This window comes from Periplaneta americana, chromosome 3, assembly GCF_040183065.1.
Source record: "Periplaneta americana isolate PAMFEO1 chromosome 3, P.americana_PAMFEO1_priV1, whole genome shotgun sequence".
NCBI classification, from domain to species: domain Eukaryota; kingdom Metazoa; phylum Arthropoda; class Insecta; order Blattodea; family Blattidae; genus Periplaneta; species Periplaneta americana.
In genome coordinates, this window is record NC_091119.1 from 162,635,334 (window position 1) to 162,661,373 (window position 26,040).

At 35.0% G+C, this 26,040-nt stretch overlaps 1 protein-coding gene across 1 annotated transcript; it reads right to left on the reverse strand.

Annotated features, from left to right (window-relative positions):
* LOC138696791 (protein broad-minded-like) lies at positions 1 to 25,843 on the reverse strand. The gene is made up of 9 exons (XM_069822193.1): positions 23,777 to 25,843; positions 19,711 to 20,057; positions 13,401 to 13,603; positions 11,758 to 12,177; positions 9,241 to 9,377; positions 7,149 to 7,319; positions 5,548 to 5,725; positions 2,829 to 3,041; positions 1 to 210 (listed from the first exon to the last, which is right to left on the reverse strand). Exons 1-9 carry the CDS (start codon positions 25,681 to 25,683, stop codon positions 109 to 111), a joined length of 3,678 nt encoding a protein of 1,225 aa, XP_069678294.1. The 5' UTR covers positions 25,684 to 25,843; the 3' UTR covers positions 1 to 108.
* Positions 25,844 to 26,040: the final 197 nt, after the last annotated feature.

Sequence of the window (26,040 nt, forward strand, 5' to 3'; positions counted from 1 at the left end):
TTTCCTGTTTTCATGGTTTTATTTAAACATATAGTACAGCACTTTTAAAAGTAAATACACAGTATTTACATTCTATTTTCACAGTATTATTGCTACATTTGTATCACATTAGGCTAACAAATAATCAAGCACAGAAGCACGATACCGCTTTGCTAGTTTTTCCATGAATGACAGTTGATCACCGACTTGAAATCCCTCCATTGGACAAAGCTATAGGTATAGTTTAAAAAGAGAAAACTATATATTAGAAAAACAAACCGTAGATGTGAACAAATTGCGAAGTAGAATTTAATGTGGTTTTTTAATACAGTAGAACCTCGATTATCTGTCATAATGAAGGGGATGGGAAGAATGGTTAATCGAAAAAGACGGATAATACGTTCTGTTTGTTATCTTATTTTGTATGCTCTTTTAAAGAAGTGTGTGAACATTTTCTGAACTTTCCTTCCAGCAATTTTCTTTTCTTGATCTCCATTTGAACTTCTCTAACATTCTAACAATGTCCGGAAATGAAGTGTCATTTTTGCAGAACTTCATGATGGTTTCCACTTACTCAAATGCAGTTTGTAGTGGAACATGGATTTAGAACACCATCGGATAATCCGCTGATCAGTTAATCGAGAGGCGGATAATTGAGGTTCTACTGTACAGATTAAATCTTTATAGCTAAGAATTTAATTTACAAATAAGGACATGTAACACATGATCAGTGGTGGAAACTCCAATGAAGTGAAACAAGGTCAACCAATCTTGTATTTTAATTCAGCAGTAGTGACTTCGTAAGTCCAATTCTATTTTCTAGACATCAAAATTCGACAGGATGTTATTTGGTGAAAGATTATAGGGGACAGTACGATAAGTTGTTGGGAATAAACTGTGTGTGGACTTGAAAGTGAAACTAATTGCTTTTATATTAGGCCTATTATAGCCACCATGGTAGTCTAGTGGCTAGAGGACTGGACTTATAATCCTGTGGACCTGAGTTCGATCCCCGGTGTATCCCTGATTTATAACTTGCCCATGGTGCAAATAACAGGGGTTTTCTTCAGGAGCTCCTGTTCTCCTGTGCCATTCAAACAAATCATCATCTCATCTCATCACAGGTGTAGCATAGACCATTCTCCTATGGTGCAGCCTAGGCAACGACTCGGTAAATTGGTCTACACAACTGACTTCATACAAGTGAATGATGAATAGTCAAGTACCCGCCATTAGTTAAAAAAAGAAAGATACACACTCATTAGGCCTATTATAATTTATAAATGGCTGTGCTATATACGTTCAACTAAAATTAATAAACTGTAACTTGTCCCCTGATCAAAAGATTACTTACATGTGACAAGCAAATAAAAATACAGTGAAATCTCTCATTTACGGACATCGAAGGGACGTAACAATCTGTCCGCATCGGGGAGGTGTCCTTTATTGAGAGGGAGGCTCCCCAATCTAACAGTAAATTTATAATATGTATTAAGTATCCCTTCATGCTTTAAATGAAATGTATTACTGTAGTTTAATTCTAAATACAGTATACTACAGTAAATTCTTTGCAACTTTGAACTACAGTAGGTAAGACCAAAAAAGGAAAATACAATTTTATTCAAGGTCTACAGTTAAGCAGTACTGTAATTTACAGTTTTCAACTTAACCTTTACGTTCAGGTGCCATGTCTCTCAAAACAGAACAACTGATTGAAGAGAAGAGAATAATCCTACTAACCCTATCCTGTGTCAAATACAATTTCACGATCTCGGAAATCTTGGACCTATCAGACAGGTTAAATTTTATGACTTTGTTTATCCTCCTGCTTCCAGCTAAGAAGGGGTAGCCAGCTGGATTAGTGGTAGCCTATGAGACCCTTATTGTCTTCTTCTTTCATGTTAAGGGATTTCTGTACAGATCTCAAAACTAAATTTTTCCATTTTTGTAACACATTAGGTCTTGAAATCCAAGTTCTCTCTGCAGTCAGGAGGTAAAGCAAGCTTTAGGACTGTGAAACAGCTGTCCGTGTCCGTGTTTGAGAGTGTCCGTAAACGAGAGTTAAATTTATCATTATTTCTATATTATATCAGTTGGGACATAAAAATCTGTCCGTATATAAGGAGTGTCCGTATCTTAGAGGTGTCCACAAGGAGAGGTTTTACTGTAGTTAAATTTATAATAGTTCTGAACCACCATAACCTATAAGGTGCTGCAAAGATCAAAAATGCACAAAAGAATGTGACATGTCGTGTCTTATCAGTTGTCATATTTGTATTTCCAACAAAGAAGTTAATGAGGTATATGGAGATCTGCAGAGCATTGGAAAAATTACAAATTTAGACGAATTGGACATGACGGGAGAACTGAAAAGATATATGAAGAAAAACCAGACAGAAGGATGTGCAACAGGAAGAAGTGGTAGGAAAAATTGAAAAGGACATTAAGGGGACAGGGATTGAAAGTTGATGAAAACGAACATAGGACAAGAGTGACTGGGCTTCATTGGAAAGGCAGTAAAGTTGTTAAGCTCTATAAAAACTATAACAGGAAAGAAAGAAAGAAAGAAAGAATCTATAAAAGTTACTTTCGAAGTACATTTCATGTAATTAGTTTTAAATGCATGCGTGATGTTTTTTATTGATGAAAATGAAATGGACTCAACACTTCTAAGAAGAAAATGTATAGTCGTGCTGGCAAAAAAGATAAATTTCTGTACTCAGCATGAATATTTTTCGGTTTTATGGATACATTTTAAACTATTTTTGTAAGATGTATTAGTGTTATATAAATACTTTTGGCCTTATTTGCGCTAACAAAAGCAGAGACTTTTGAGTTAAGGTACTCACCATTACGAATTCCCATAGTTTTCCTTCACTTGCAGCTTGCAGAATTTGTGGTTGCATATGTCGCAGTAAACTTACGCAGAAATATATTGTAAAATCAGGTTGGTTTAATACAGTGATGACCAGCCAGTGGCATATTTGGGACCAATCAAGGATGTTCCAAAAACACTGAGCCATCCACTGCTGACAAATGAGCCACCAAGATGCTCCTGAAATCTGAATGGAACAACTACGTTAACACATGAGTAATTGAATATTTCAGAGAGCTTCTCATTTTTAAGAAATACAACAAGTTTAGTCATGAATTCAACATTACATTCTTATTTTGCTATTTTTTTGTATACATATTTTCACAGATCTAGAATGAAAAATTCATGTGTCAACTGTTTCTCAGTACTCGACAATTTCAAGACTGCTTACAACCCTGAAGAGTGTGTACTTGAGGCCCATTCACATTTTTATTGTTAATTCCAGATTTACCACGAAAATCGTCTGTAGCTGCATTTAGATTGGCAACGGTTTGGCCAAGCACCTGCATAGAATTGGAATATATCAGTCCCCTAACTACCCATTATGCAACTCAAAAAAAGAAATGGATTCGGAACACCTCAAAATCTGTGCTTCATGGCTGAACATGATAATATCTTTGAAAAATATTGGAGTGTAAGAGGTCAAATGACTTTATTGTCAAATGCCTGGCATTGGAAAACAACAACACATTTTTATTGTTTCCAGGCTAATGTTCGGTGTTTACAAATTAATCACAATGTTGGACAATTATAGTTGAGAAACTTAGAGATGAAATTTGAGAATTTTTTTTAATAGTGTTCACAGGGTGGAAATGAAATAATTCTGCAGATTCAAAAGGATGGTAGGGTATATTTAAATGCACTATTAATTAGAAAATTAAGTTCGAGGTTTCAGCAGTCTGGCAACATCGCTGCTAACACACTGCTCTTTCTTCTTGTAATACAGATGCAAGAGGTCGACGAACTCAGGTGTGTCTCCCTAAGTGAACTGACTCCTGCCTTGTTCTCTGACTACAATATTGTAATCTGTTTGCATCGTTCATTGGCTTGAAATTAGTGGTTTTTTAATTAAATTTACTCGAAAATTGTCCATGCTATTGAAATATACCAGAGGGATAAATGATTCTTTATTGGATTTTCTATCGATATGGACAAATATCACCATCCTACTCGAAATTGTTACCAAACAAGAGGGTGTTAAACATTTGGGAAAAAAACATTTTTTTTTTCTGAGAAAACTATGAATGTTCCACCAATATATTACACTTTTTTGTTGCACACGACATGAGTATTTCTCTGAAAATCTGCAGGATTATTTCACTTCCACCCTGTATTTACGTTTCTCCAAGAGCCATTTGAAAACCTAACTGCTCTACAATGCAAAATGACTTGACAAAAAATGGAAGACCAATGTTTATCCCACATATTCAGTCTGCAACTGTAGTGAAAGACTTACGAATGTTGCATCATTCAGACGATGATGGTGCAGTTTTGTGCACTTCTTTTGAAATATTGAGTTTATACAGCTTAAGACCATCTTTCCATTTCTATTATCCGAAACGACTTTTTCTCAATGAGATCTTTGCTAATAATTTATTTTTCTCTCTTCAGATATTTTGCTGCCTATATGACTAAAGGGTTTCACCATCTAGATCAAGAACAAACACATACTCGCACTACATTTGAAGTAGTATTGCTTCTGAAAGTTACATCAGCTGCTTGTCTATGCGGATGACGTGAATATGTTAGGAGAAAATCCACAGACGATTAGGGAAAACACGGGAATTTTACTGGAAGCAAGTAAAGAGATAGGTTTGGAAGTAAACCCCGGAAAGACAAAGTATATGATTATGACTCGTGACGGGAATATTGTACGAAATGGAAGTATAAAAATTGGAAATTTATCTTTAGAAGAGGTGGAGAAGTTGAAATATCTTGAAGCAACAGTAACAAATATAGATGATACTCGGAGGGGGGGGGGGGAATTAAACACAGAATAAATATGGGAAATGCCTGTTATTATTCGGTTGAGAAGCTTTTATCATCCAGTCTGCTGTCAAAACATCTGAAAGTTAGAATTCATAAAACAGTTATATTACCGGTTGTTCTTTATGGTTGTGAAACTTGGACTCTCACTCTGAGAGAGGAACATAGGTCAAGGGTGTTTGAGAATAAGGTGCTTAGGAAAATATTTGGGGCTAAGAGGGATGAAGTTACAGGAGACTGGAGAAAGTTACACAACACAGAACTGCATGCATTGTATTCTTCACCTGACATAATTAGGAACATTAAATCCAGACGTTTGAGATGGGCAGGGCATGTAGCACATATGGGCGAATCCAGAAATGCATATAGAGTGTTAGTTGGGAAGCCAGAGGGAAAAATACCTTTAGGGAGGCCTAGACGTAGATGGGAAGATAATATTAAAATGGATTTGAGGGAGATGGGATATGATGATAGAGACTGGATTAATCTTCTCAGGATAGGGACCAATGGCGGGCTTATGTGAGGGCAGAAATGAACCTCCGGGTTCCTTAAAAGTCAGTAAGTATTGCTTCTGAAGAGGGCTCCTATGTAGATTTACTATCAATATTTAGAAAGTGGCATCCAGAACTTTTGTAGTTCAAATTAAGTCTGAGGTTTATAAAATACGCTATTGTGTAATAAATATAATTAAAAAGAAATCATCTTACCTGAAGAGCAGAAAATGCAAGAGGCAATTCCACTTTGACTAGTAATTCTAATATGTGGCCGAACATAGTTGATCTGTGTGACAGGTTATTGGAGGCCTTATCTTGAGCCGCAGCAAGTGCAGGCCACAGAAACGGCCCTACAGGCAATGCTGCCACGTTTCCCAAGCAACTGCGGCATCTGGATAACAGAACTTAAACGTTAAAATTATAAAACTGGAACAATGTTTCTGAAACTGTTCGTGGACTTCAAAGCTAAAGAGGTGGTTTTCAAGAGCCATGCATGTCCCGCCAAGTAATGCAGAGACAGAATTTCGTTTCCACGCAAAGACATCTACATCTCTTATAGGCATTACATTATGATGATTTCTAATATTCCACACCACTGCGCACACTCAATCTGTACAAGATTCAGGGACGATTTCTCAAGGCATGCTATGCTTGCTGTGCAAGCCCAATATTTTCGTAGAATGTGTATTTTTCAAAATGGGATTACGTACAGTAAAATTGATTTTGATTTTTGGAATACTGTATAGGTGTAATACCATCCGCACACCTCAAGTATCGCAACACTTGCTCGTTTCTCGGAGCTATAGGAAAGACGTAGAAATAGCGAGAATATGATGCGCGCGCAAGTGCCTTCCTCCTTAGTCCGTCCTAGGTGCACATGCTTCTGTTATGTGTTGTTTGAAGCTCTGGTCCGAGAGCTACACCAACGACTATTTAACGTTACATAGAGCAGTATTGACAGCGGGAATGTGCTGTGATTTGCGAGTGCAATGTAATTGTATGAGCGGAATGCATATGAAGGGTACACGGGAAAAACGATCAAGGTCCATCAAAAATCGAAATTGAGTTAATAATGCTATCTTATAGTGGAAAGGAAGTACTATCATGTGGTCTAGCTAGTAGTAAGAAATAATCGTTCTTGACATTCCACTACGTCAATTTCTATTAAATACAAACGTAACAAAGTATTAAGTGCCCTACTTTAAAATTCGTTTTTCTCGAAACTTTCTAAAATGGACCTTGATCGTTATTCCCGTGTACCCTTCATATGTTAGCTGCTGCATGTATTATTAATTCTTAAACATGAATTTGAAGTATTGCAATGAGTTCGGAATTGTGTGTTATTGAAACCTTGTTATTAAATCCATTTTCCCGAAGGACTATTCAAGAGAAGACAGACATTATAGAGAATATGTGCGCTCGTTCAGTGCAGCTCAATGCAACAATGTGCATTGGTTGGCAGGGTCGAAAAAACTAAATAAACTGTTTTGTTGGCCATGTTTGTTATATTATATCGAACTTCTACATCTGATAATTGAATATGATCCATGACTCATAATGATTTCATAATTATAAAATAAATTATGTGGGTGATTATTTTTATTAATTATGAATTATTATATCCTCCCATCTTCCTTATGAATAAAAGAGCAAGCCTAACTTTTGTGACTAGCATTCGCTCCTGACAAGATTCCATCACGGTCTGCTTCAAAAAGACTTGTTAAGAAAGCAATTGGAAGATGAGGCGCACACAGCTGTCAGGTTTTGATCTGATTATTAGAAATTTATTAAGTATCAGAGTCAAACTTACATACCTCTCCATATTACCTCCACACAAGAGGAACACTGTACCGACAAACCAATCAAAACCCTGGAATGTTTCACTTTTCCTGTGCTTAGTGAGGCTATGAGACATGTACAATAATTGAGCCAAGTTATCTTCATTCTGCTGATTTTCTTGAAGTAGGTGACAGGTTATTCCATATCTGTTTTGAAACAAAATTTAAATGAAAACATAATATGTAAATCATTATAATACATTTTCAGGATATACACACACAGTATATGCTATGAAATAGTACATTATGCGACGAGCCTATAATGATAGTAATTAAGACGCGAGTATGTTTGTTTATGAAACGAGCACAAGCGAGTTTCATAATTTTCATACCATTATAGGCAAGTTTTATACGACTTTTTATGCTCGACCATATTTCTAGATTGAAATTATTCAGAAGTATTCATTTTATTTGTATCTGACAGAAGATCGGAAGTGGCCTTGTTCATAGCTTGTAAGATGTGCGCAGACGCGAAAGTATTGATTTTTTCCGAGGAACAATAATGTCATTGACCTTGATGTAATGTAACATGAAATAATTTTGATATAACCTGGAAATTGATTTAGAATTGAAAAATGAGATGACAAATTGAATTTATTTGAATATTATTTACAATTAACGCTAATTATTATAGTAACAGAACATAACCTTCTGCGACAGTATTGGATTTCCAGCCTCCGTGACGTTTCCTTTGTTGTCTTTCGATTTCATATCCGAGAATAATCGAAAACCTGAACTTTAATGAATAGGTGTACTTTAATGACATGCATTAAAGGACTGCTACCAGGTGTATAATTACTACATTTCGGCATGGTCGAGCATAAAATCCAATAAACATCACCCTAATTGAAACTTATTACATAAAACATCATTAACAGAATTTGAAGTAATTTCAGTGATATTTGGATTTTTCACAGCAAATAAGATTTTAAGATGCAGTATTGTCAAAACTTTAGATTTTGAGTTGTTTCCCTTTTGAACTGGCTATCAATGTGATATTGAGTTTATTTTAAAGCTTCCTGTGATGTCAATGTAGCATTTTAAATGAATTATGCATAAATGCAGCTTCTGTTACATAATAGACAGGCCATCTTATTTAGCTCGTTACTTCCTATAAAATGTATATTTCTTTCTTCACTCAGATTTATATTGAATTTGAACTTGGGCTTCACATTTCTGGCATCTATTGTAGTGTTCCATTATGTTTGTGTAATTACTATACTTTCTCTTCAGACATTCAAGTTTTTTTATACTTTCTTGTCTATTTCCTCCATCAGCAAGTAGCTATAAACATGGATCGCCCATTACATCAGGGACTGGAATGCTTTACCTGCAGACTTACTAAAGGCTTTACCAATAACCAAAAATGTATTTAAAAATAGGCTTAAAGACTTTACTAATAGAGGTAGTATATTATACACACTATTTAAAGAGTGTAATTGATATTTTGTTATTAAAGTGTTGTATCAGTGAAGTGTGTTATGTAAGCGAAGTGTGTTTCTGTCAGTGAAGCTTTATAGTTTATAGTGGCAGTGCAAAGAATATGAACAGTGAAATGTTTTTGAAGTGTTAGTGAAATCAGGATAGAATCAGTGAAATGTGTCGTAGTTCCAGTGCAGTGAGTGAGTTGTCAGCGAAATGAGTGTAGTGCTGAAAGATACTCGTGTAGGTATGAACATATCATACTTGTGGGTTTTAGTTCGAACTTAGGGTTGAGATACATATTAGATTTACTTTAAATGTTATTTTAAGTGATCGTGCTTCATTTAATTTAGGATGCTCCCTATTATTATTATTATTATTAGTATTATTATTATTAATTTATTATTAATTGTATTTTTTTATTAATTGTGTTTATTATTGTCATTATTGAGTGTAATTAGTTACCACTGCCACCAGATAATCACCCATTTGCAGTGTGAATAAATACATACAATAAACTTAAGTCAAATACTGTTTATGTATTACAGCTGGTAACCAAACGCACAAAGCTTGAGTTTGACATATTTTGCATACTTAATCTAACATTTATAATCTTCAGCGTTTATTATCCATATGAATGTCTGACCTGATAACTGCTTGTATTCCAAGCTTCTCCTCTGGAAACAGTTCATTGTCTTCCGACTCCAGTTGTAAATCACTCAAAGTTTCAGCATTAGAGTTCAACTTTGTCACTTGATCAATCAGCTCTAGGAGCACGAAGGCCTGAAAAATATTGTTAATGTCAGAATAAACTCCCTTGTTATCAGTATAGGCCTATGTAGTAGCCTTATTTAGCAAAGTGCATTTCTCTGTATCAGGGATCTGAAAACTACATCCTATTAAGCTACTGAAATATATTTTGTCTTTCATTATTACAGTGAGACTTCTTATCTATGTAGAAGAGGAAGCCATGGTGGGAATGTATAGGTTGAACTGCTCCATGTCATATACTACGAATGTGGTATCAATTACTTCAATTTCTAGGTTATTTAGCATCCATGGAATTGGTGATTATGAGATTGTATTTGGCAAGATGAGGCCGAGGATTCGCCATGTATTATCTGGTATTTGACATACAGTTGGAAAAACCTCGGAAAAAAACCAACGCAATAATCACCCAAGCAGGAATCGAACCCATGCCTAAGTGCAGCACACAAACATGCTACCGCCTCCATGCTAATTCAATTATTTGACGTTATACCAATTAATATATTTATGAAAAACTTCTATAATATAACTGAAGAGGTGGATTCCAAACTGGCCTAAGTCTAAATAACAAGTTATGAGAAAAGTGAAACAAAAAAGTGATAATAGTATACATTATGCAATGAGCCTCTAATGAAGGTAATTAAGAAGTGAGTATGGATATTTATGAAACGAGCACAAGCTCGTTTCATAATTTTCATACGAGCTTCTTAATTACCATTATAGGCGAGTTTCATACGACTTTTTATGCTCGACCATATTTCTAACTTGATATTATTAATTTTATTGTATCTGACCTGGAGCAATGTCCCATATGTTGTGAGATGTGCGCAGACGCGAAAGTATTGATTTTTTCCGAGAAACAGATGTCCACAGTGACCTTGCTAGGCCATAAGAACCTACAGAGGTAACATTGAAATAAAATTAGACATTGAAAAACGAGATGACAAATTGAATTTATTTAAATATTATTTACAATTAACGCTAATTATTATAGTAACAGAACATAACCTTCTGCGACAGTATTGGATTTCCAGCCTCCGTGACTTTTCGCTAATTCTCTTTTGATTGCATATCCAAGAATAATCGATACTTGCAGTTTTATAACGGTAGAAAGCTGACCTGTCATTGACTGAAAGACCTGACCTTTAATGAGTAGGTGTACTTTAATGACTGCATTAAAGGTCTGCTACCAGGTGTATAATTACTACATTTCAGCATGGTCGAGCATAAAATAAATTTAATGCCCTTAGATCCGTTTGAAAAAACATATGCAGACACTAAGTCAAGACTTAAGAGAGTCTGTAAAATAAATTTACACAGTTAGGCTTGAAAAGGATGAATTAAAACGTGAATAAAGCAAGTTAATCTCGGATACACATTATCTTTTTTCGATGAAGTAGACATTTCACAGAAAATTTCTAAATACACCAAAACAATGGGAATAATTAACACCATTATGAAACCTTCCCTAGTACAAAGGCATACTCGAATTCGCCTTTACAAGACCTTGGCGAGACCTGTACTTTGTTATGGCAGTGAGGCATGGACATTGAGGAAGAAAGACGAAAGCAGAATAATGGCTAATGAAATGAAATTTATGAGATATACAGCAGGATATACGAAATGGGATCACAAACACAATGAAGATGTAATGGAAGAATTACAACTAGAACCTGTAATTAATCACGTAAAACATTATCAGAACAACTGGATAAATCATCTGCATCGCATGCATAGAGATAGAATCCCAAAAGTCATGCTCCACTATCGTCCAAACGGGAAGAGAACTCTCGGTCGTCCAAAGAAGCGCTGGATTGAAAATTCAACTGTGAGATCGTAACAGGCCATTTGGCCTAATACTTGAAGGGAAGAAGAAGAAGAAGAAGAAGAAGATAAAGCAAGTTAAAATCTTAAAAAAAGAACTTAGAACACTGTGGAATCCACCTCTTCAGTTATATGATACTATTAAAATTATGATGATTGTAAGAGAAAGAGTATGGAAATCAATTATTTAATAATTGTTGAAACACTCGCTTTTTTTTTTTTTTTTTTATATTTCTATTAGCTCAAGTTGTCATTTTCTAATAAAAGTTTTAAGATACTTCATATAGCTGCTTAATTCTTATTTAATACGGTATTTTATATTTTAATAATTTTAGTAATTCCTGGCACAGTAACAAAACATACTCGTAATACTATAAATTTGGTTGTTACGAATTTAGTTCTTAAATTTTATTGGAATATACAACTGTTAACTTCCACAATGCAAGGTTTCTTCAGTTAAACATTAGAATATACAGTAGGTACATTACTATCCAGATGAAATTTATGGACACCCTCACCCATATCTTTAATTTATTTTGCAAGACTCATTTGATGTGTTAAAAACATTAACCTTTACTTCTTCATTGCGCGAAGTTTTGTATGCTCTTCTGGCATGGGACAGCCAATTGGCATCATGGAGACCTTGTTTTGTGTCCTGGAGGAACCTCTGAAAGTCGGTTTGACCTTTGAGCCGAGTACTTCTTCTCTGCCTGGCTGTGCTTCTTAATGATGCCAGAGATGGGGGAGGCAAACTACAGAACAGTGTTGGTATATTATCTTCATGTTCCTTGTCAAAGACAACTTGAGGCAATATGCGTTCTGTAGGACCTCCTATGGCATAAGTTGCTACAAGAATCTGATGTCTCAGAATGCTGCACTGATCAATTATAATAGGTTCATTACTGGAACTTGATCTCGATCTTAATTCTTCTGCTTCTATTGGTTCTGCATCAGATGTTATGTTTTCAGATTGAAGTTTCAGAAGTTTTTCCTGTTAATAAAATGAAAATAACATTTAATTTATATTATTTTATTTGGGTTACATATAATTTATCTGGAAATAATTAACTAAAAACTTGTAAGAGACATTTTAATGCTATCCTCCAAAACACAATGTTTAAGGTACAATTACACATTGCTACTTTTGCTGTAAAACATTTCTACTGCAGCCGCAAAAGTTGCACGTCATTTTCACCAATGGCGTAGCGTCAATGTAAGCTAAAAAGCTCAGCTTCCCCAGTTAATAATAATTTCAGTTTATGAACAAAATTATTTATTAATTTTAATAGAATTTATATTTACGCATTATATATCGTGATGCGGCAGTTCAGGATGATTTGTGATGCAACAGTAAACAAGAAGCCTGCACACACCAGCTTCCAAGTTCCACTGAATTACAAGCAGACTGGTTTCTTTCACTCTTTCTTCTGTGTAACCCACCCCGCAGATTTTCCATCCCTTTCTAACTAAACTACCCTGGTCGCAAGGCTCGCAAGAAGCTAGCTTTGACATTGAAAATAATTTAGTTTCCGAGTTATCCCTTTTCGTGAGTTGTGTCCAGTTGAAGTGTTAATGTGCATTGTGGCTGATATAATAAATGAGTGAAATAACAGTTCCTGACACTAATTTACTTGAGTGTTTTAGGACAATTCTATTATCAAGACTGACTTACGAACAAAAGTGTGATTTAAAAAACAAATAACCGACTCCCTTGCTGTCAATGAAGGACACAACCAAAAGACAGACGCATACTTATGTAATGATACTAATACTGTATTTATTGACTGTTAATATTGTGATTTCTCTAAGTATGACAGGGAGTGAGCTAATGTTATACATATACATGTCTATTTGTTAGAGATATGTGTAAACCGTGAAATCATATTTTAGTACGTACCATTTGAGGTCATGCCTTATTGGTGTTACTTACGAGGTTCCAACCAATCTTCGGACTGCTGACTTGACATTGACTACTATTTATTTTAAGACTATATTTTTGTAATACGTTTTCTCATACGTATATTGAAAGACAACTTGAGTTAGCTTCCCCTGCTCAAAATTTCATGCTATGCCACTGATTTTCACACACGGTAAAAATACCATATTCCGGACAAAATAAGTTTTGTTACTATGTTTGTCAAATAGGTATGCAAAATCTATTACAGAAGGTAAGATAAAGATTATCGTCAATAATTCAAGCCAAAAATACTGTACCTGAAATTTAGTGGATGCATTGAGATGTAAGCAGACATCCATGTTTGTGGTGAGGACTCTCAGAGTCAATAAAGCGACGTAATGCGATGGTTCTGCACTTGAGTCAAATATAAGCAGCTCTGATAGCGTTGTGGGGTGCGGTTCTGCGTCGACCAAAGTTATTTCACTGCTTGTTTCAGATTCAGTAAGAAGAGCCATAATTCCTGGATGAGAAATAAGTCATGCAGTGGACAATCAGAACAGGGGTACTGCTTTCCTCCTCAATGTAGTCGCATATTGAGAGTGATATTACCATAACGTTATCTTTATCGTGTGTTCATATTCAAAGGCAATATTTTCCATCTCATGGAGAGAAGAAAACTAGCATTGAAACCAACCTTCAGTAACACATTTTTCCTATTCATGGAAGGATCAGTCATTACAGTGCGATTTCCTTTGGGTTAGGTTTATCATAAAACCGGAAATGTGCCATATTTTTATGAATTTTTTAAAGTAGTCAGTAAAGTTCAGTGATTCCCAATAAGAATAATTTGAAATATTATCACTCATAGTAAAACACTGAAATAAAAAAGTATCCATACTTCTGTTCTTTTATTATTTTAAACGTCCGAGAAACACATCCATAAATAGATGACAGTGATAATTCTAAACGTAAAATAACATGGATAAAAAAATTTAAATAAGAAAAAAAAAAAACTAATTTGGTAGGTCTCAAACTGATGACCTTTATATTTACAGTTGGAGCTTTAACTACCGAAGGTAAAAGGTTTGATATAATTATGTGAATGAAAGAGACCACAGATATCAACTTTCACTGCTAACAACTCAACAAACTTTGAGCATGTATAATTTGGTTTTTCTGTATTAGGCCTATTTTTAACCTCGGTTCAGAACTGAATCATCAAATCAGTGATCCTAATTGTTAAGTTCGTTATTAAATCCATATTTATACTCAAAATTGTAATATGCAGTTTTTTTGTATTCTCACAACATCTTAGAACAGCGATGTCAGACAAAGACTAAACGGAGAGGAGCGCTCCACTAGACTGGTTGCGTGCTCCGGTGTTTCCACAAACATAAGCAAGTTCAAGCTCTGATCTAGCTCCACAACCGGTATTGGAGCTTACAACTCTGACACTACTGTCTTAGAATAATGCTATAGGTACCTTCTTGTATACATAGGTACATATTAGATAAGAAAAGATGGGTATTTACCATGAAACTGGGTCTAGATTTTGATACATTCTGTTTGTGTTGATACATCACAGACAGTGCCTGTAATTTCTGCTCACTATTCATGGTAGTAAAAATATGTACCTTAAGCATCATCATCATCCTTGCACTTATTAAACCTAGTGGGCTGTTACAGTCTTCTTCTAAAGTACCGAATTTGCTACAGATCTACTACCCCTTAGCTGGTAGTTAGGAACTGCTGAAGTAAATGTTCTCTGTGTAGATATATATTTATATGGGTCATTTTTATTTTGCATTTTTAGCTAATATTTTCCAATTTTCGCCATTGCTCATCCATTTTCGTAAATTTCTCTTAGGTTATTTTCTTTGCTTATTTTTATGAATTTATATACCTGTGATTGATTGAAGCATGGTATTGTGAAATAAGTAATTGATGGAGAGAAGAAAAAGAAACACAGTATATTTGCTGGCATATAACAGACACTTTTTTCTTTGAAAATAGGTATGAAAAACAGGGTACATCTTTATACACTGATACTGATTTTATGAATGAGTCAAAGATTCATGGGATACTGTGAAAACTAAGACAGTGATTAATCTTGTAAGAAATGTGGCATTAATAATGCATTCGATAGTCAAGAGGAAAGTTTATTGTATGAGGACTCAAGATTCTGATTTGGCAGAGATTTCAGGTGGCTTCATTTCGTTCTGGAGATGATTTTCTGTGTTTTGACGATTATGTATTTGATAACAGTAGACCTACATATTATGGCTGCAAAAGGGTATCTGTCAGATACAGGGGGGAGAGCCATTAATCCTTCCCATTGAAGGCTTTAAGGAACCAACCTGGACAAATACCCAATGTCCCATCCCTACCTTCCCGTGGTGCAGCTGTTAGTAAGCATAATTTTACAAGCTGAACTAAAGGGAGGGGCTACTCATCAATTAGCACTGGTCAGCTTGATGAGTTAATGACTGAATTTGGTATAATTTTCCTCTATTCAATACCTAATTCCCTCTTTACCCTTTCCTATCCAGTCCTCTGACTGAACTCATACTTTCTTCGACCCCAACGGCATTAGAGCATTTGAGGCCTAGCGGTTTATTTCACTTTCCTTCCTACTTTTCTGTTCCTAGTGCTGACCTGCTATGGCACTAAAATCGTCCTCCAGTGGCTTAAGGAGGGAAAGCTGGTGATCAACAATATCTTCCAGCTAGGTCCAATGGACCCGTCGACCAACAGCAGGTGTGGTCCTCCAGACATTCTGGGGGTTGTGTGTGAATGAAGTAGCCACCAAAACGTTAAAATATGGTGTTCACTTAAATCGGCTACAACTTGCCATTTTCATATTGATAATATCTTTGAAAAATATTGGAGTGCAAGAGGTCAAATGACTTTATTGTCAAACGCCTGGCATTAGAAAACAACAACAACAACATATTACTTTATATTTGAAATACTGTAAATTCATTACAGTATTCAGTGATAAAAAGTTTTTCCGCAAAAAAAAAATGTACAAAAAAGAGGGTGCATCTTATACACTGACAAATACGGTAATTAAAATAGCTGTCAATTATGTATTAGGATTTAAGAGTATTTTTATATTTTTTTATTGTGATAGATAATTTTTTTTTAAATTCATTTCATAATATATCAGAGATTATATGCATATTGCTTACAATTACATGAAATAGATATTAGAGTTGGGCAGACTGCCTCATATTATCGCCCGTTCTCGGTTGCGTAATCACCTCAGTCTCGCCCAGTGCGCGAGTACCTAACGTAGCCAAATGACTCATTGATAGAGAACACGAGATTCTCTTGCTCCCGAGATTACCGATACTAGATCACTCCCGACAGTCTCGGAGGTCTAGGCGGGACTGTAGTACTGATAAGCAAGCAATATCGCTCGGGCCGTGCTCCTATAGGAAGCATTGGCTTATACACTTCCCAGTTCTTTAAATATATATCATGTCGTAGCTCCTATAATACTTAATCAATCGCGCTGTAATTTTTTGGATTGATAGCTCAATGTCTAAGGAAAGCATAGAAAAACAAATCGAACTGAAAATCTTTTTTGCAAAGTGAAAAAAATATATATATTAACTTCGATGGAGATTGATCTGTTCAGACTTTACCGCTGGTAAGCGGCAAACTTTTTTGTTTTTCACGTTAGATGGGGGGTCAAAGCGAGAGAAATGTTGAGAAAGGATGGAAATTACTTTTAAAAGTGATGGCAACTCAAAATTTTTACTGGTTCTCGAATAACGGCGAGTTAACCTGTTAGCGCGGGACTCATGACTCAAACGTTTGTTCCGTGAAATTTGTACGGAACCCTTCAACGCTTGAAAACTCGTTATTATTCGGATGGTATTAAATGGTATTTTAATACCGGTAGTTGAAAATGAGGCTATATAGTCCAAGATGGTTTACACTTTACAGTAATTAGGCTATCTTTTATAACAACTAAATAAAAACATAGTTTGTAACACAATGATATGAAACATGAAAATATTAAAAGCTGGTTCACAATAAACCGAGAACGGAAACGGCAACGAGAACTAGAACGGAAATATTGTTAAAATAAATGTATTTAAAGGTAAGCATTCACAATTAACTATTCTGAATGCTCACATTTAAATACTGTACATTTATTTTAACATTATTTCCGTTCTCGTTTCCGTTCCCGGTTTATTGTGAACCAGCCTATATTATAGAAAACTACACTTTCTATTGGTGTGCACGTTATAAATTATTGTTACAGAACAAACATTATTGTATTCTAGCCATGTTACAATATAAAATTATATAGGCCTATATGGTTTATAATAATTATCCTATATGTTATAGGAACGAGAATAACAAATTAAGAATTAATCAGATTTCTAATACTTGTACCGGTACCTAATGATAACTTACAAGACAGTAATAAATAATAACCATCATAATAATCCTGATAATCATAATCTTAATCATCCTAATGATTACGATAATGATGATGATAACAGTAATACTAATAATAATGATATGATAATAATAATAATAATAATAATAATAATAATAATAATACAAATAATAATCGCTGTAGAGTAACGGTTAGCACACCTGACTGTGAAATGATCGGCTTCCGGTTCGAATCTTGGTTGGGACAAGTTAAGACTAGTTCACAATAAACCGAGAACGGAAACGACAACGATAACGGAAATATTGTTAAAATAAATACATTTAAATGTGAGCATTCACAATTAACTTTCACGTTCCCGTTTCCGGGCTCCGGCAATCTTCTCGTTAATTGTGAATGTTCATATTTAAATATATTTATTTTAACATTATTTCTCGTTGTCGTTTCCGTTCCCGGTTTATTGTGAACCAGCCTTTACCTCGCTGAGGTTTCTCGCCTCAACCCATTGAGAGCAAATGCTGGGTAACTTTCGGCGCTGGACCCTGGACTCATTTCGCTGGCATTATCATCTCATTCAGACGCTGGATAGCTATAGCAGTTGATAAAGCGTCGTAAAGTAACTAGGTAATTTAATAATAATAATAATAATAATAATAATAATAATAATAACCCTCTTTTATTCTCTGTTGTTATGATAAAGCAAATATAAATGACACTCAGGAAAAAACGCAGAATAAATATGGGGGGGGGGGGAATGCCTGTTATTATTCGTTTGAGAAGCTTTTGTCATCCAGCCTGCTCTCAAAAAACTTGAAAGTTAGAATTTATAAAACAGTTATATTACCGATTGTTCTGTATGGTTGTGAAATTTGGACTCTCACTTTGAGGAATAGAGGTTAAGGGTGTTCGAGAATAAGATTCTTAGGAAGATATTTGGGGCTAAGAGGGATGGAGAATGGAGGAAGTTGCACAACGTAGAACTGCACACATTGTACTCTTCACCTGACATGATTAGGAATATTAAATTCAGAGGTTTGAAATGGGCAGAACATCTAGCATGTATGGGCGAATCCAGAAATGAATATAGAGTGTTAGTTGGATGGCCGGAGGGAAAGGACGTTTGGAGAGGCAGAGACGTAGATGGGAAGCTAATATAAAAATGGATATGATGGTAGAGACTGAATTAATCTTGCTCAGGATAGAGACCGATGGCGGGCTTATGTGAGAGCGGCAATGAACCTCCGGGTTCCTTAAAACGCATTTGTATTTTAAGTAATTATGATCAGTTTGTGAAAGGATCTACTCTATTTCGTAATTCTGTCCTTCCCCTTGCAAAAATGTTTCCATTTCACATTCAGCATTTTATCAGTTGGGAAACAAAAATATCTTTTGTCAGAGTCTTTGGTCCTTTATAATAATATAAATATTATTTTATTTCGTCCTTACGCAGCGCAATAATTACCCATGCTGATGAAGATGCCCTTGCATAACAACGAAACATCCAGATGTGAACGCGCAATATAATAATAATACAGTCGTGTGATATCCATTACTATAGCGTATACAAAACACTATCGAAAGATTAAATATGGAATGTCAACAAAATGCTGATAGCGAGAAAGTATATCATAGCTCCAACCATAACTTGTTATTGTTTTAGACTAGCTTAGGATTAGGTAACGACTGAAAGTGCTGCATTATTTTGCTTCTCCGGAAAGGCAATAAATAGTTCATTAAAATAGTGTGACTTCTGTAAGAATGTCGACAATCATAATGTGCTGTATTATTTATTGCATACCACACTGCTGAGCCTTCTTAAATTACTTTATGAACATTAATATTTCAGAAAGAGTCACGAATTGCAGTGATGAGCGGCAATTAAGCCGGCAGTCAGTGTACGCATTTCATAACGATAAGTCGGCCATGCGATAACAGGCCGGGACCCGGTATTCCTCGTTCCCGAGAGTGCCAATCTCGAGAATACGATTCTCGGAACTGGCGTTATCGGCCAGCTAGTCTCGCCTACGAGAACGAGTGGGAGTAAGAGGCTGTTTGCCCGACTCTAATAGATATACCAGTATGAGTTTTCCTTGAAATTGTTTGGGTCCCTTTATAATTGTTTTTAAGTTTCAGGTCACCAAAATCTGGGTCCAGGTAATGACTTATTATTATAATAATACTCATATACATAATAGCATAGTTTAGGAAAATACCTTGTAGACTAAGAGCAAAGGTAAAGATGATATTGATGAAATGTTGTATGCTTTCATTCTGTTTTCTGTCTGATCCCGTCATTAGAGCCACAGGGCTTTCGTATTCACACCAAATATTACATAACGCTCTAGCCAGAATCCTGTGACTCTCTTCAGTCAGAACAGGAACTGCTTGCGGAAGAATAGTTGTTAGAGACATGATGCGTCTAAATTCTGGATTTTCCCAAGGTACAAATGATGACTGAAGAAGTAATGAAAGTAAATCTTGGAGGATCTCATCATCTTGAGCCAATGCAAAAAGACCACATGGGGTAGATGCAACTGCAGCCAGAAAACTTGCGAGGGACCTGCAGAAATTAAATTATTTTTTCATCTAAACTGAATGAGAAGAAACTGGTGGATGAATTCTCTGGTTCAGTGCAAGAACTGTGTAACCCTTAAAAACTTAAATGATGTTATTAATACGGATCTAACCTTTTATTTAACATTCCTATTATTGTGATTGTTATGTAAGTTTAAGTACCCACATCTGAGATAGAAGAGAGATGATAACATACTGCATTACCATTATGTACACTACAATGCTTATAATTCTTTAACTTCGATTTTCTCAGAACAAGTTCTATGAGGGTTACAAGGTTCTTGCACTGAACCATAAAATTCTAAGGTCAAAACAGGTCAACAGTGGCCTATATCCTTGAAAGCTTAATGATGATGAAATGAATGATAAATTCACTATATTCTTTTTTACAGTAAATCATGAATAATTGATTAAATGGCGATCTTACCCGTGTTATGTAAGCATGTGCAGCTTACAGCTGTTTCGGTGCTACTTGACACCATCCTCAGAGTCAAGTAGCACCGCAACAGCTGTAAGCCGCACATGCTTACATAATTAACACGAGTAAGATCGCCATTTAATCAATTATTTATATTCAAGTGTTAAAAGTAGTGTACAAAAGATTCAACATGGAGTAAATCATGAACCTACGTAACATGCAAAGTTCTCATTTTAAATGTCACAAAGACAGTGAGGAAGGTCACTTTTTTTTTTTAGGCCAGAACTACGAAACGAAATTAATCTCAATATAGGCAAAAGTGGGAGCTAGTATCAATTTGTAGAGAAAATTCTGGGGTTTACAAAAGAACTGGCACTGGAATTTAAAAATTTAGAAAAGATATACCGGTACAAAAAAAAACTATTTTAGTTTACATGCCAACATGTAGGGGAAGGTACTGTACGAAGCACAGAGACCATCATCATCATCATCATCATCATCCAATTCAAGCACCATACTTAGTGGTCTGGTGCAATTTCAATGGTCTCATGCCATCTTTTAATGGTCTTCCAATAGATTGTTGTCCAGAAGGGCGGTAATGTAGCACAGCCTTTGGCATTCTCTCAACATGCTGTTTCCAATTCTGTAATTTTTAAGAAAATTTAATATAGGTTGGATGTTCATTTCTTCCAAAATTTCTGTTCATTATTTTGGCAGCAGAAACCTCAAACTTTTTGTTTCTTACAAATACTCCCTAAAGACAAATTTAAAATTGCTGAATTTTTTTTATTCTAAAGAAAATAATAAGAAAAAAAAATCATTATTTTATTATAATGTAACATATTTTTCTTTTATATCATATTTCTTTTAGTCAACTTTTCTAAAAAATGTCTGTAACAAATATTTTGTTTATCATATTTAGGATTATAATTTAGTTCTTCTTATTCAGTTTCATTGAAAGTGTAAAAGTAGCAATAAGCAAGATTTTGTCATCATCATCATCATCTGTGGTCATACAGCCCTTTTAGTTTAGCCTTGACCTCCTTAAGAATTGCCGCCCAATCTTCCCTCTCTAGGGCTCTCCGTCTCCATCTCTTAATTCCTGCTTTAACTAGATCATCCTGAACATCATCCAACCATCGTAGTTTAGGTCTTCCTGTTCTTCTTTTACCACTTAGCGTGGCATCTAGTAATCTTTTAGGAATATTATTATTGTCCATTCTGATAATGTGGCCCAGCCACTCCAGCTGTCTAATTTTTATATCAGTGACAATACTTGAATCTTTATATAGTTTTTGTAATTCAGAATTGGTCCTAATTCTCCACTCTCCCTTATCATAAATAGGGCCATAAATTTTTCTTAAAATTTTCCTTTCCCACGTATTTAAGATGATTATTGCTCGTTCAGGTAGAGTCCAGGTTTCGCTTCCAAAAGTCACTGTAGGTTTAATAATTGTTTTATAAATCCTCACCTTCATTTTTTGGAGATATATCTGGTTCTTATAATTTTATCTAATGCTCTGAGGCTTCGATTGCCAATGGCTATTTTATCCTTGATCTCAGTTAATATGCAAGATTTTGTAGCAGGTTATTATGTTTCAACTTGATGTCCTGCATTTGGTGTCTTTTTTTCGCAGCAGTTTCTAACTATTGTGTGTGTGTGTGTGTGCGCGCGCGCGTGCGTAGTTTTGTTAACACAGATTAAAAAAAAGAAGTTTGGAATTGAGGATTTATAACCAATAAAATTCTGTGGCAGCAGAAAGCACAATAAGAACTTTGGTGGATAAAAGGAGATGTGTGTTATGTACATATGCATGATGTGATATTCCTACTTCACAAGCACTGACTCTCAGTCTGACCACATGCTGAGCCTATTGACCTAACCTTGTGTCGTGTGATTCTCGATGTTGTGGTGATCAGGATGATACCAGTGAACATAATTACAACAGTGATCTATAGTCATTTATGAGGGATTTCTTTCCATTATAATGTAGGCAAGTTGACTAACGGTTTCAATAGTAGTAATTGCATCAAACCTCCCTTCCCCTCATCCTAAATCCGACTGTGTCTTCTCCTGAGGCAGACATAACAATATATTTTTATTAATCCCTATAACCAACACAATAAAGCTTCATCTATACTTTTTTATGGTCTAAAAAACGCATAAGTGAGAAATACATATAACTGAAATGGCATTTAATAACATCTGAAAGAGAATTTTAATAACGTGATTATTTTACAAAAAAAAGTTGGTAATTTTGGACTGCTTACTCCTAAAGAATAAAAGATGCCATCAAATCGTGATAACTGTTCCATAATTTGTTCAGTTATAGGCCATCCGGTATCTTGTGAAACCTACCTGCATGTGAGGGGAAGAAAAAAGTGGACTGACAAGCTTCCCTTCTCACTACGCTTCGACTTGCAAACTAGCTAGCTCGATTACTCCCACCATGAGGTTCTTACTGTGAGCTACGACACACAAATGAATTTTGTTTCACGTGAAAACAAATGACCTATACTTCATGATATTAACTAATGTTGCAAGATGGTTTTAAATCTGTTTAAATATTATACTTGTGGCAATTTATTGAACATAGCAACTGCAGCCTAGTTAAAATAATTCTTTTATTTGCTCAGTCTTAACATTTGATTCAGAAAAATAATAATTATATTCCGTGCTGTGAGATCAATAAATTCAGATCAATTATATAATTATTGTGTCTTTTTTTTAACACCTAATAAACAGTTCAGTGGAGCAAAACTAAAGCACTTGGAACATTTTGCATTGTAAAATTTTTAGAAAAAGCCACTTTAACAAACAACCTGAAGGGCAGCTCACATATCATTTAAATGCACTGTAGTACCTTTAAAAATGATCGAACACGAAAATAAAACATATCCCCGTGTGAAGAAAGGATTGTAGTATGATTTTATGCGAAAACCCCTATTTTGGTTTCAGTATCATTTTGGCTATAGGTTCCTCCCTTATGCGTCATATAAAGGAATATATTCTGCACTATTAACTATTAATCACATGCCAATCATGTCAACAAAAAAAAAAGAACTTTTTCACACAAAAACTGGCCTGAGAAACACACTGCACAGCACTTAGTTAAAAAAAAATTGATAATTAAAACATTGTCATAACATCACAATTTTATTAAATTCTCACATTTTAATAAAGAAATGTTATATATACACGTTCCTCTACATAACTCTTTTTTTTTTTTTTTATCAAATCTAATTTCTACAAAACTTAGTACCTGGAATATTGACTGTATACTTACGCACATAACTGATCTGATTGGGAGTTATAATCTTTAGCTTTAGAACTGTGACTGAAGAAAGAGTAATATTTAATGGACTCTCTCATTGAGGATAGCTGTTTATATAAAGTGATAATAGTCTGCAATAGTTGTGAATTCAATGGATCCATCATGGGCAAGCCTTCATGTAAACTAAATAGTTTAGCACACATTTCAACCATTGATAAAACCGTGTTTGTTCTTGACATATCTAGATCTCTAAGCATGGCAGTTGTAACATTTTCAATAACTTTCACTGAATTTGAATTGTCACTATCATTCCTGCTAGGAATTCTTATAGATCTAGCTGAAAACTGACGATCGAAAGAAATACTCATATTTCGATTCCTTTTTAGTCCAACTGCAGAGGTATTTGTGCTATTCTGGCTTCTGTTGACCCTTGGGAAATATATCTTACGTTTCTGTCTACTACCCAGAAGACAGGAGCTTCCGATATTGCTCTCCAACAATAAGAGTAATATCTTGACACTGTGGTAAGGCATGTTAATACACTCATTCGACTGGTTATTTTCTGGCTCAAGAGGTTCAATCACCGCTTTGACCAAACTTTCACAAATACTCTCGTCAGCATTCTTCAATAGTTTCTTAATTAATTCCATTACAGTTTCGGTTCGAGATGGTGTACTAACTTCTGATACATAGTTGTTTTCCAAATTCAGAATTCTAACAATTTTAACTATGAAATATTCCAGGGAAATCGACTTCTCTACAGACTGTATAATAATAGGGAAAAAATTCTTTCCCTTTTCGTAGCAGAGAATATTACTTAAGACAGTCAGAGTGTGAATGTATGTTGCATATTTCACAGAATTTCCAGCTAAGTTTTGAGTTATGTTTTCTGGATGGTAATTCTGAAATTCCTCCAAGCTTAACAGTATTTCTTCTACTAAAAAACTCATAAGGGTCAAATTTTGTGAGACAGCATTAAGAAATAAATTTTGGCCAAAAGCACCATGTAGCCAATGGACACACCAACCTGCTCTTGGGTCAAGAATGGCTATAATGTGAAATGGATACAGAATGTCCCGAGGTAAATCGAGCCTACTCTCATCAGTATGCATAGCCAGCAATGTTACAAATGCTGTGACTATTTGCTCTACACGTCTTTCACCATATCGCAACCAATTTTTAGGCATTTCTTTTGTTGCTTCAAGTATCAGGTACATTATCTGACAAAGATGTTGGTGAATCAAAACATTAAAGTCTATTCCAGTTTTAAAATTGGGAAGGGAGTTCTGGTATATTTTTGAATAATACATTTGCATCCCTTCAACAAGGTTGATAAAGCCTTCCTTGATACAAACATGTGACGAAGATTGTAATAATTTTGCATGAATTTTTATACTTATATTGAAAACTTCATCATTCTCTTCGCAAAGGTTTTCTCTTAAATGTAATCGTATTTGGGGCCAATAATTCGTTGACATGACTTCATTTAACACGGACTGATGAAGTACTGTAAGTGCCTGTTTTCGGACTTTCAGAGGTCTTTGCTGTGCCGTGTCTACTGCAAGTTGCTCATACAGACGCATATTAGTGTGTCCCTGATACCATCCGTCATTAACAGATCTCTGTATTAAAGACTGTGTATTATGAAATTCTGAAATAGGTTCATTTTCAATATTCGAAATCACATTTTCTATTGTTGAAAAAAGCATGCTTTGAACACCCTCCAGCAAAGAATACATTGCTGGCGAATCTTTAACCGATTTTGTTACATTGTGTGCTACAATTTTCCATGTCTGTGGAGTTATTTCGCCCACATTTTCTAATTCTGAGTTGACAACATCTTCCAGCTTTTCTTTGATGCTATTTTGAACCATGCGGGTCAAATCTGCACGAAAATTACTTGAACCTTCGTGCTGCATAACTTAACAAGAATCTCGGTACATTTCCAATTTGTTATTTTTACTTTGTATAAGTTAAATATTTTAATTTCCGTCACTATAGTTGTACCTAAAACTAAATGAATGAAGTAATAAGATAATATTGTTCATCAAATAAGAATTAATAGTTTTTCGACCACCATATTTGTTTACATAACTTCTATTTCATATTGCCAATCAAATATATTTTCGTACTAAACGTTGTATTGTAATAACTCCGGAAAAAAACTAGGGGAGGTTGCGAACACTGGTTTGGTATGAAGATCAATTGGTGGATTACCCCTGTAGCCAACTTTAAGTATATAAAATGAATTAGCCATATCTAAATAAGGAAATCAT

Coding starts and splice junctions, on each gene's coding strand:
- LOC138696791 (XM_069822193.1), bottom strand. CDS start 25,683: ATGCAGCACGAAGGTTCAAGTAATTTTCGTGCAGATTTGACCCGCATG. Junction 7,320..9,240: donor GGAATACAAGCAGTTATCAG/GTCAGACATTCA, acceptor GTTTCAAAACAG/ATATGGAATAACCTGTCACC. Junction 211..2,828: donor AACTATGGGAATTCGTAATG/GTGAGTACCTTA, acceptor CTATACCTATAG/CTTTGTCCAATGGAGGGATT.